The following is a 12,691-nucleotide window of genomic DNA, read 5'->3' as shown; positions in this document are numbered from 1 at the left end:
GTTGCCAAGAGAACAGATTTGGAAATGTTAGCTAACACAATGAGGTTAATTATTTGATACGTTTGTAAGTGTATCAGATCAGAACATTTGTATGCCTTAAATTTACACAGTATTATATTTCAACTGTATGTCAATAAAGCTGAGAGGAGGTAGGGGAAGAATTATGTATTCCCGAGAATAGAATTTTATGAATCCTGATAAGGTGGAATATACATTTACTCAAGATCCAAATAAATACAAAATCAATTAAGAGACCAGCAGGATGGACTACAGATTGGGCTACAGAAGCCCATGGATGGAAGAGATTGAAATAGGCTATGAGACTTTTCAGTGACTTATATATGGATTTTTAAGGCTTGAATTATTGAGACCTCTGTTGGCTATCATAAAAGATCTGTCCATATTTTCACAAATGTACGAAAATCAAAAACGAGTATCCCACCTCTGTGCCGCAAAGGTGGAACATTGTGACAGATATATTTGTTCCATTATAGAGTTTTACTCCAGGATGGAAAAGGTAGATATAGATTATTGTTGTGTGACTTTACACACTTAACCAAAAATATTTATGTCACTGTCCATGCGTGTTTGTGTGTGTTGGTCTGCTCAAGCTGCTTTAAGAAAAGACCACAGACTGGATGTCTTAAACCGCAGATGTTAATTTCTCATGGTTCTGAAGACTGGAAGTCCATGATCAAGGTGCCGGTAAATTCAGCTTCTAGTGGAGCTCTCTTAGCTTGGAGACAACTGCCGTCTTACTGTGCCCTTATGTGGCCTTTCCTTGTGGCCGTTGCAGAAGAAACTGTTCTCTGGTGCCCCCTCCTCTGCTTATCGGGAAACTAGTCCTATCCAATGTGCGCCTCATTCTTGTGATCTCATTTAACTTGAAATACCTCTCAAAGGCCTGGTCTCCAAATACCATGACATTAAAGACAGGGGCTTCAACATATGAATTTGGAGGGGACACATTTCAGTCCATAACACTGTAATGTCAGTTGAGCCACACCTTTAAAACACTTTAAATACATCTTAAACTAAGGAAGTTTGCTTTGCAAGTTTCTTTGTGTTTCTAGTGCCCACAAAAAAGAGACTATAAAAATGCCAGCTGCTATTGCTTCCTAAGCACTTTTTGAAAGTATTTATTATTTAATATTTATCATTAAATGCCCTTTTAAATCATGGGGAAAATTACAGACATGAAGCAGAAGTCTTTATCATTAATCCCATCACACTGTTATACAATCACTGTTATTTATTTCCTTCAATCTTTCAACAGGGATTTATGATAAACATTATGATGTCTTTACGAGTTCTTGTTCTCCTTTGTTTTCATTGAATATTATTTTACAAGTGCATTTCCTTAATTCAGATAGTTACTGAAAGAATTTCAGTGTTTGATTTTGATGAAGCAGATCAACTTTCATTTACTGAGTTTTACAAGATTTTTTTTTTCAATGGACTAGCCTTGCCCAGTGAACTAGTACTCCTGCCTGAAAAATCCCATGGATCGAGGAGCCTGGTGGGCTACAGTCCATGGGGTCACTAAGAGTCGGACACACCTGAGCGACTTCACTTTCCACCTTCATGCATTGGAGAAGGAAACGGCAACACACTCCAGTGTTCTTGCCTGGAGAATCCCAGGGATGGGGGAGCCTGGTGGACTACCGTCTATGGGGTCGCACAGAGTCGGACACGACTGAAGTGACTTAGCAGCAGCAGCAGCAACAGCAGCAGCCTATGGGTTGTCAACTAAAACCCCACTTACCTATATGAGATCTCTCCTATTAAACAACATACTTGAATCTTCAAAAAAAGGCAACAGAACTACCAGTAGATGAGACTGATCTGATTGTTCATAGAATTATTACTATTCAGCAACCAGTACTAAATAGCTTTATGTTTCTCAGACAATCTCAGGCTGGTCTGATTGTCATTCTTTCTTAAATGTTCCCAAATAGGTCTAGATGAATGAAGTTGAGAGGCTCAATCTGTGTGAAAGGTGGGATTAATAGTCTAATTTATAGCACAGAGGGGCTGCCCAGGTGGTGCTAGTGGTAAAGAACACACTTGCCAATGCAAGGTAGGGGTAAGAGATGCAGGTTCAACTGTCAGGTGGAGAAGATCCCCTGAAGGAGGGCACAGGAACCCACTCCAGTATTCTTGCCTAGGAAATTGCATGGACAGAGGAGCCTAGCGGGCTATAGTCCATAAGGTCACAAAGAGTTGGACATGACTGAGGCGACTTAGCACACATGCACTCATAGCACAGAGACTGAAGGGAATTTGGTTAAATAAAAAGCAGAGGATCTTTATCTGGAGTAACCTTCCTTCATCTTCATTTTAAGTTCAGTCAAGATTAACCACATGTATAATTTGCTTGGGTAAATGTAATTCATTGTGAATGATTCAATATAGATAAAATAGAATGTAAAAGTGGATTATATTTCTACTTAGCTTCACAAATAGAAATTTAAGCTTTGAATTTTGACCTTTTAATAGGATGGACAGAATATTATAAACTGAGATATTTTAAAAGTACTACTAAGCAGTGGCTCTCTGAAAGGGGAGGCAGGTTTTCCCCCAGGAGCCCAGTTAGCAAAGTCTAGAGACATTTTGGGGTTCCCTGATGGCTCAATCAGTGAAGAATCTGCCTGCAATGCAGGAGACTCGGGTTTAATTCCTGAGTCGGGAAGATCCCCTGGAGAAGGGCATGGCAATCCACTCCAGTATTCTTGCCAGAAAAATCGCATGGACAGAGGAATCTGATAGGCTACAGACCATAGGGTCACAAACAGTTGGATATAACTGAAGTGATTGAGCACGCATGCAGAGACATGTCAGACTATCACATCTGGCTGGGGACAGAAGGATGTTATGACCCTCTAGTGAGTAGAGGCCAGGGTGCTGGTAAACACTCCATATTGTCCTGGAGAGCCCGCACAACAAATATTTATCTCTCCCAAAATGTTAATACTGAAAAAAAAAAAAACAAAACCTTGACAAAGTATGATTCCTGAGAGGCAAAACACCTGTTTCTTTTAAAAAAATTTTTCCTTTCAAGGGCTACCAAGAAATATGGATTGTCTACCTTAAATGCTTTCTTGAATCTTAAGTTATTTATTTTCCAGAGGAACCACCCAAAGAATAATTAAAGTCCCCATATGCTTAAACCTGCAAAAAATGTTTAACTTGGCACAACTGTTTGTGATTCAATATTGTAACACACATTCTCTAGAAATGAGAACAGCCTCACTTCTAGAAAACAAAAGGAGAGTGATAACTATGGAATCCCACTCATTACCATGGAGAGCTGGTGATCTTAAGGAGAAAAAATGCTCCAGAATATAGGAAGGAAGAATCTAAGCTGCATAAGGCCTGTTCACTATTAGTCCTAGTGCCTGGACAGTGCCTGGCACATGTAGACAGTCATTAAAAATGTATTGGCTGACTCTCACGTCAGCCTTGTCAGCCTATTTGTCATTCAGCCTTGCTTTATACAGGCTGGTTCAGATATTGTCAAAGTAGTTTATGCTTCTCACAAACTATGTTATAAGCATGAGGAATAGGAAAGTGGCCTTTGTTCTCTGCATTAGTAATCTGACACTATATGAAAGGTAAGCCATGTTCTAAACATGTTCTTCCTTCTAGAGTTATATATCTTCCATTTCTGAGTGTAAAATTATTTTAATTTTTGAAACAATTTAATTGTTTTTTAAATTATGTGTATGGGGATATAAGATGTTATTGGAGGAAGCTGAAACAAGGGTACACAGACCTTTCTGCACTCTATTTTTAAAATACGTGTTTCGGAAGCACTTATTTGTTTACTTGGCTGTGCTGGGTCTTAGCTGCAGCATGTGGGATTTTTAGCTGTGTCATGTGAACTCCTTCTTGCAGTGTATGGGATCTAGTTCCCTAACCAGGGATTGAACCTGAGGGCACCTGATTGAGAGCATGAGTCTTAGCCCCTGAATCACCAGGGAAGTTCTGAAACAATCTAATTATTTTAATAAATTATATTGCAGTCAGTCGTTCAGTCCTGTCCAACTCTTTGTGACCCCCTGAACTGTAGCCCACCAGGCTCCTCTGTCCATGGGGATCCTCCAGGCAAGAATACTACAGTGGATTGCCATGCCCTCCGTCAGGGGATCAACCCAACCCAGTGATCGAACCCAGGTCTCCCACATTGCAGGTGGATCTTTACTGTCTGAGCCACCAGGGAAGTCCAAATGAATTATATCAAGAATTAGCAGTTCCTGGACCTTGCAGATCTACGACATGTAAACTGGGGCTTCCAGGGCCAATTTTTACATGGTAGTTTCTGGGTTCAATAACCAAACCAATAGCTTGAGAGCAGAAGCAAAAGTTTAAAGAAACAACTCTGATGCAGCTTTGATTTGACATTTTTCAGAATCACTTGCTTTAATTGGAGTCTTGACCACTACTCCCCTGCCACCTGCTTTTGCCAATTGGGTACGGAGTGCCAGGAGATACTGGCTTATGCTTTGTTTTCCTCTCAGAGCACTCATTATACTGTGTTATGGTTTTTGTTGTGTTTGAGAAATACTTGGACTGTGGGCAGAGCAGGCACATTCCATTCTTTGAGGACACATCAAGTTTTCCTTTGTCCCACAAGAAATTGGTTCATCAGAGATATGCAACCTGCTCTCTAAAGTTTTTCCTCACACATTGCAAACTTGTCTGGGACCAAAAATCTTAACAGTATCTTTACATTTCTAGAAAATATGACTCCACTAAAGCACACATTATTACAAAACAAGTACATAACATCTTCAGAACCAGTGAGGTTGGGAAGTTGCACTTTCCAAATTCAGTTTCCTGCCAACCATGCTCATTTAAGCCTAATAACATAAACATTTTTATATGTAAAGGAGTTGGAAAGATCTATCATTAAGCACGGTTGCATTTGGGGAAAGCACTTTATTTGGCTTGATGACTGAGTATAAATTATCTCCTCATATTTCCAAAAGAAGGCATATAAAATACATGTCAAAAGGAAAAGCCAGGAACCTTTCATTAAGATGAAAAATGTGGAAGCAATGACAATACTAATAGACAGTACTAGAGGTAAGTTGTATTTTTTAAGTGTTTTACGTGTATTCATTCACATAATTCTTACCACAGCGCTAGTAACTGGATACTTTATCCCCATTTTAATGATGAACAGACTGCAGCACTGAGAGATTAATAATTTGCCTGAGATGACACACCTCGTAAGTGGTAGATCTGGGAATTGATTTTAGACAATCTTGCTTAGAATCTGAATGCTAAACTAGAATATGTGCTGTCTTCCAAACTTGATGACATCACTCTTCTGAGCTTCAAGGCAAGCAAGGCAAGAATATTCAATACTTTCCTCGCATGCTACATTCTTGAGAAAATAATTGGATAGACTGTAATATGAGCAACCTTATGTAACATGACAAAAAGTATCTTTCATTGCTCTTTTGCACAAGGTCCAAATGCGTTCTTCAAAATAATTCTCATATCAATCTTTAATAAACAGAATTTAAATAACTCAGTGAATATAGCTAATATTTGAAATCCGCAATGCTCCCTAAAGTGAATGACATTGATGATTGTGACTTTTGTCATTGATCCTTATTATATTTATGTTTGTAACAGTCTGTAATTAACTTGTCAGTGTATTTATTTATCAGTATATCCCTGGCCTCCTCTGCTTGAGCGACAGCAAGGATATATTTGCTTTATCCAACTGTTTATCTTAAGAACTTAGAGTCTGGCATAGCAGGTGCACAGAATTATTTGAAATCCATCAGTGAATGAATCCTCCATAGGCAAAGAGTTCTGCCGAAGAACATAGACTCAAGATGCTCAAAAGTATAAATTACAGCTATAATTTATACCATATTGAACAATAATTTATACCAATTTGGACCATAAAGAAGGCTGAGCACCAAAGATTTGATGTTTTCAAATTGTGGTGCTTGAGAAGACTCTTGAGAATCCCATAAACAGCAAGAAGATCAAACCAGTCAATCCTAAAGGAAATCAACCCTGAATATTCACTGAAAGGACTAATGCTGAAGATGAAGCTCCAATATTTTGGCCAGCTGATGTGAAGAGCCAATTCATTGGAAAAGACCCTGATGCTAGGAAAAATTGAAAGCATGAGGAGAAGGGAGTGACAGAGGATGCGATGGTTGGATGGTATCAGCAACTCATGGACCTGAGTTTAAGCAAACTCCTAGGGGGAAGGACATGAAGGACAGGGAAGGACAGGGAAGCCTGGCATACTGCAGTTCATGGCATTGCAAAGTCAGACACGACTTAGTGACTGAAAAACAGCATGAAAAGTCACTATTTGTTACGGAGTCACTGGAGTTAACTTGGCTAGAGCTAAAGAGGCAGGGTGTTGACCTTTTCCCTTGTTTTTTGTTCTTCTTTACAAGCCCTGATGTCCGGGCCAGTCCCTGGAGTTGTGTTCCATCAGATACACACAAATAGCCAAGAATTGGCTGCAGGCAGCACAGTCAAGGACAGAAAGGAAGGTCTGCTCCCACAGTATGGCCGTGCTTCCTTCAAAGCTCCACTGCTGCCAATCAACAATCTTGAGGCCAGGCTTAAAGACCAAACACTTCTAGTTGCATTTCTATAATGTGGAGTGCTTTTTCTCAGAAGTCACAGCATCCGAGTGCTGCATCTGACATCCCACCACCAGACTTGCTCCTGGAAATGATTTTCTTTAAATAAATGAACAGACTGGTTCCAAAAAGGAAAAGGAGTACATCAAGCCTGTATACTGTCACCCTGCTTATTTAACTTATATGAAGAGTACATCATGAGAAGAAGCGCAAGCTAGAATCAAAATTGCCAGGAGAAATATCAATAACCTCAGATATGCAGATGGCACCACCCTTATGGCAGAAAGTGAAGAGGAACTAAAAGCCTCTTCATGAAAGTGAAAGAGGAGAGTGAAAAACTTGGCTTAGAGCTCAACATTCAGAAAACGAAGATCATGGCATCTGGTCCCATCACTTCATGGGAAATAGATGGGGAAACAGTGGAAACAGTGTCAGACTTTTATTTTTTGGGTCTCCCAAATCACTGCAGATGGTGACTGCAGCCATGAAATTAGAAGATGCTTACTCCTTGGAAGAAAAGTTATGAGCAACCTAGATAGCATATTCAAAAGCAGAGACATTACTTTGCCAACTAAGGTCCGTCTAGTCAAGGCTATGGTTTTTCCTGTGGTCATGTATGGATGTGAGAGTTGGACTGTGAAGAAAGCTGAGTGCCAAAGAATTGATGCTTTTGAACTGTGATGTTGGAGAAGAGTGTCCCTTGGACTGCAAGGAGATCCAACCAGTCCATTCTAAAGGAGATCAGCCCTGGGATTTCTTGGGAAGGAATGGTGCTAAAGCTGAAACTCCAGTACTTTGGCCACCTCATGCGAAGAGTTGACTCATTGGAAAAGACTCTGATGCTGGGAGGGATTGGGGGCAGGAGGAGAAGGGAACGACCGAGGATGAGATGGCTGGATGGCATCACCAACTCAATAGACATGATTTTGAGTGAACTCCGGGAGTTGGTGATGGACAGGGAGGCCTGGCGTGCTGCAGTCCATGGGGTCACAAAGAGTCAGACGTGACTGAGTGATTGAACTGAACTGAAATACAACTGCAACTGAGGGGCTTCCGTGGCGTCCAGTGGTTAAGATTTCACCTTCCAATGCAGGGGGTGTGAGTTTAATCCCTAGTCCGGGAGATAGGGTCCCACATGACTTGCAGCCAAAAAACCAAACTGTAAAATAGAATTGATATTGTAATAAATTCAATAAAGTCTTTTAAAATGGTCCCCATCAAAAAAAAATTTAGTGCATAGGAATGCAAGGGATTTCTGTGTGTTGATTTTATATCCTGCAACTTTACTATTTTCATTGATTAGCTCTAGTAATTTTCTGGTGGAGTCTTTAGGGTTTCCAATTTAGAGGATCATGTCATCTGCAAACAGTGAGAGTTTTACTTATTTTTTCCAATTTGGATTCCTTTTATTTCTTTTTCTGCTCTGATTGCTGTGGCCTAAACTTCCAAAACTATGTTGAATAGTAGTGGTGAAAGTGGGCACCCTTGTCTTGTTCCTGACTTTAGGGGAAATGCTTTCAGTTTTTCACCATGGAGGATAATGTTTGCTGTGGGTTTGTATATATAGCTTTTATTATGTTGAGTTATGTTCCTTCTATTGCTGTTTTCTGGAGAGTTTTTATCATAAATGGATGTTGAATTTTGTCAAAGGCTTTCTCTGCATCTATTAAGATAATCATATGGCTTTTATTTTTCAATTTGTTAATGTGGTGTATTACATTGATTAATTTGCAGATATTGAATAATCTTGCATCCCTGGGATAAAGCCCACTTCGTCATGGTGTATGGTCTTTTTAATATGTTGTTGGATTGGGCATACACACCAAGGAAACCAGAATTGAAAGAGACACGTGTACCCCAATGTTCATCACAGCACTGTTTATAATAGCCAGGACATGGAGGCTACCTAGATGTCCATCAGCAGATGAATGGATAAGAAAACTGTGGTACATATACACAGTGGAGTATTACTCAGCCATTAAAAAGAATACATTTGAATTAGTTCTAATGAGGTGGATGAAACTGGAGCCAATTATACAGAGTGAAGTAAGCCAGAAAGAAAAACACCAATATAGTATACTAACACATATATAAGGAATTTAGAAAGATGGTAATGATAACCCTGTATGTGAGACAACCAAAGAGACACAGATGTATAGAACAGAATTTTGGACTCTGTGGGAGAGGGAGAGGATGGTATGATTTGGGAGAATGGCATTGAAACATGTATAATGTCATATAAGAAATGAATCGCCAGTCTAGGTTCGATGCAGGATACAGGATGCTTGGGGCTGGTGCACTGGGATGACCCAGAGGGATGGTACGGAAGGGAGGGAGGAGGGGGGTTCAGGATGGAGAACACGTGTACACCCATGGCTGATTCATGTTGATGTATGGCAAAACCAATACAATATTGTAAAGTAATTAGCCTCCAATTAACATAAATAAATTTAAATTTAAAAAAATTTTTGTTTAAATAAAATACAACTGCAACCAAATTTAAAAATTACATCATAAGTTGTAAACTTTGATAACTGTTCTCATCTTTGGTGTTGCAGTTTTGGGGCTACTCCTAGCCTTATGAATTACATTCTCCTACACTGAATTCCTTGTATTATTCCTCCATACAGCATCCTACACAACACCTTGGACCTTTGCTTTTGATCTTTCCTTGGTCTGGAATGCCCTTACCCCGATCCTTATCTCTTTTCAAGTTTGATCACTGGTGTCACCTTCTATAGGGGCCTTCCTGAAATTTCCAGATCCTGCTATGTTCCCTTTCTTTGTGCTTTCTTTGGTTTTAGAATTACCATATAATATTTAATAGTTTCTAGGAATCTATCTCCTCCATTAGACTACAAGCAATTCCTTGAGAGCAGGAACCACGTCTTACTCATTTCTTGCCCACAGTTGCTGGCATCATGTCAGGCATAGAGATTAATCTCAAGAAATATTGATGGAAATGAATTGTGTTGTCAATAAACCATGATGCTATCACTCCATCTGACCCTTTTCTGCCTTCAACTCCTGGAAATGCTAGCAACATTTTAAATGACTGCATTTTAGCACTTCTGAGAATATAATCTTTTGTTATTTCTCTTTCTTTTCAGGAACCTCTTTCTGAAGCTATCGAAGACAAAAGGGAAGAATCATGTCCATGATTGCAGCTTTCTATGGTGGCAAGTCCATTCTCATTACTGGGGCCACAGGCTTCTTGGGCAAAGTGTTGATGGAGAAGCTATTTCGCACCAGCCCAGACCTGAAAGTCATTTACGTCCTGGTGAGGCCCAAGCAGGGCCAGACCCTGCAGCAGAGGGTTTTCCAGATCCTAGATAGTAAGGTATGCCTTATGGGAAGCATCTTGGGGGATGGTGACTCACTGCAATGTTCCCTTATAGCCCCAGATGCAGATGGGACCCAGAATATCTGGGCAGATAGGGGAGAGGAGACAAAACAAGAGAGCAACCAACAGTTCATGGAAATCTACTGTAGAATGCAAGAAACATCTTTCATTTCTGGAAGGTGTTTAACTGGAAAAAAGAACCTTGAAAAGCTTTTTCGCTTCCCTTTGAAAGAGCCAGTGTGCCCTTTCCCTAATTTGCTGTATGTTGAAACCAGCTCTTGATTGGATTAGAATATGCTGGTGAAATAAAGGAGAAAATGAGGTCAAATTTGAGATTCCTTGGGGGGAGGGAGGCTTTGATGGAAAATATACTGTAACTGAATAAACCTCCTGAAGAAAAAAAAAAAAAAGAAAAAAGAAATCTGTGGTGTTTTCCCTTAAGAGGGGAAAGAGTGCTTAGACCCTGTCCAGGGCAAATGAGCAGATAACATAAATATATTCTGCAAATTACCCAGTAAGAATCAAAATGCTAAAACTTTCCAAGTGGACTCAGTTCAGTTCAGTTCAGTCGCTCGGTCGTGTCTGACTCTTTGCGACCCTATGGACTGCAGCATGCCAGGCTTCCCTGTCCATCACCAACTCCCGGAGTTTACTCAGACTCATGTCCACTGAGTCGGTGATGCCATCCAACCATTTCATCCTCTGTCATCCCCTTCTCCTCCCACCTTCAATCTTTCCCAGCATCAGGGTCTTTTCCAATGAGTCAGTTCTTTGCATCAGGTGGCCAGAGTATTGGAGTTTCAGCTTCAGTATAAGTCCTTCCAATGAATATTCAGGACTGATTTCCTTTAGGATGGACTGGTTGGATCTCCTTGCAGTCCAAGGGACTCTCAAGAGTCTTCTCCAACACCACAGTTCAAAGCATCAATTCTTTGGCACTCAGCTTTCTTTATAGTCCAACTGTTACATCCATACATGACTACTGGAAAAACCATAGCTTTGACTAGATGGACCTTTGTTGGCAATGTAATGTCTCTGCTTTTTAATATGCTATCTAGGTTGGTCATAACTTTTCTTCTAAGGAGTAAGTGAGTGGACTCGCCAGGCTTCAAATCTATCACAAGTTCATCCAAACTCTTCCTTAATTTTCTTCTAAATTGAGGGTAGCTTTCCTCAAAATTTTTGGAGAGTCATTTACATATTATATCATATCATATTATAAATATAAACAGATATGATTACTAAGTAGCCATGCAGTAATACCTTCAGTTGTCTAAATGCTGCAAGTTGTATACTTTATCTATGATAACTTGACATTTCTCTTAGCCCACTTCTGTTATCCTGTAAATTCCTCTAAGGGAAAAACATGCAAATGAAATACATGTGTGAATGAGTATTTAAGTCTCAAACTCTCTCACTCCCTTCCCAAATTATGAATATATCACTCATGTCTTAATTTATATATTTGAAAGCTTTGGTATGAAACACTTTGTCAGTTTATACCTCTTACCCTTCAGCTTGCAACGTTTAAAAACAATGACCTCGTAGGGTTGCCATAGGATTTAAATATATGTGTCTGGAATGTATAAGGTTAACAAAAGGAAGATTTAAATAAGAATTTTTTACAAAGTCTCCTTTCCAGTGTTTAGGCCTGCTGACATCTAACAGAGATGTGTGTCTGATAGCACAGCACATTATAGACACCCAGTAAGCTTGATGACTATATTTTATCTGCTGGTACCAGCATGAGATTTTGTATAAACCATCATCAAGAGAAGCACAAAAGTCTCCTGTATCTCATGGCCTAACTCAGCTGTGGGACAAGTAATAATGGCTGACACTTACTGGATACTTAGTACGTGGCAGACATTTCTCAATGGCTTTTTCATGACTTGCGTGCTCAGCCACTTTAGTCGTGTCTGACTCTTGCCACCCCATGGACTGCAGCCCACTAGGCTCCTCAGTCCATAGGATTCTCCAGGCAAGAATACTGGAGTGGGCGGCCATACCCTCCTCCACGGGATCTTCCCCACCCAGAGATCCAGCCCATGTCTCTTGTTTCCTTCATTAGCCGGCAGATTCTTTACCACTGGCACCTCCTGGGAAGCCCCTTTCACGTCTTATCTCGTTGATTTTTCAACAATGCTGTGAAGTGAGAATTATTAATATCCAAATTTGTTAAATGAGATAAATGAGACCAGGAGTATTAAATTACCAACAATCTGTGCTTAGTCACTCACTCGTGTCCAATTATTTGTGACTTCCAACCCAAAGATTGAACTTCTGCATTGCAGGCAGATTTTTTACCATCTGGGCCATCAGAGAAGCCCACCCAAGGTCACACAGTCAATAAATAAGCTCACCAAAGGTCACCCAGTTAGTAAATAAGAGCATTAGACTTTAGAGACCCTACCCCAGCCTGCCTCCAGGGCAAGTATGCCTGCATTGTAACTAATGGTCCTGAAGAATAAAATTAAAAAAAAAAAAAAAAAGGCTGATGTGGCATAAAACCAAAATCTAGAAGAAACTCACAGATCTCTCTTCTTATACAGCTTTGCTCAGCTATACATCTCTGATGGACTTTGTTTTCATCACACATTTAGCTTTGTAGTCAGCTTATGAATTTCTAGATAACTGTTGTGACAGAGAATCTTGTGGTCAGCCTAGTCTCCACCTCCTGTTATATTCAATGTGCTGTATTTGATAACTCTGAGACATTACT

The 12,691-nt window shown here is 40.0% G+C and overlaps 1 protein-coding gene across 7 annotated transcripts in view; it reads left to right on the top strand.

Annotated features, from left to right (window-relative positions):
- FAR2 (fatty acyl-CoA reductase 2) overlaps nt 1-12,691 on the top strand; it is a 177,322-nt gene that overhangs the window by 112,994 nt on the left and 51,637 nt on the right. For all 7 annotated transcript variants that reach the window (XM_060413249.1, XM_060413246.1, XM_060413247.1 and 4 more), the window contains exon 2: nt 9,737-9,966. In XM_060413249.1, coding sequence (XP_060269232.1) covers nt 9,778-9,966 — 189 coding nt within the window. In that variant the 5' untranslated portion in view covers nt 9,737-9,777. The remainder of the gene's footprint in view (nt 1-9,736; nt 9,967-12,691) is intronic.

The sequence above is a fragment of the Ovis aries genome, chromosome 3 (assembly GCF_016772045.2).
Source record: "Ovis aries strain OAR_USU_Benz2616 breed Rambouillet chromosome 3, ARS-UI_Ramb_v3.0, whole genome shotgun sequence".
NCBI classification, from domain to species: domain Eukaryota; kingdom Metazoa; phylum Chordata; class Mammalia; order Artiodactyla; family Bovidae; genus Ovis; species Ovis aries.
Note: the sequence above shows the minus strand (reverse complement) of the source record. Positions and strands in the feature narration are given on the sequence as shown.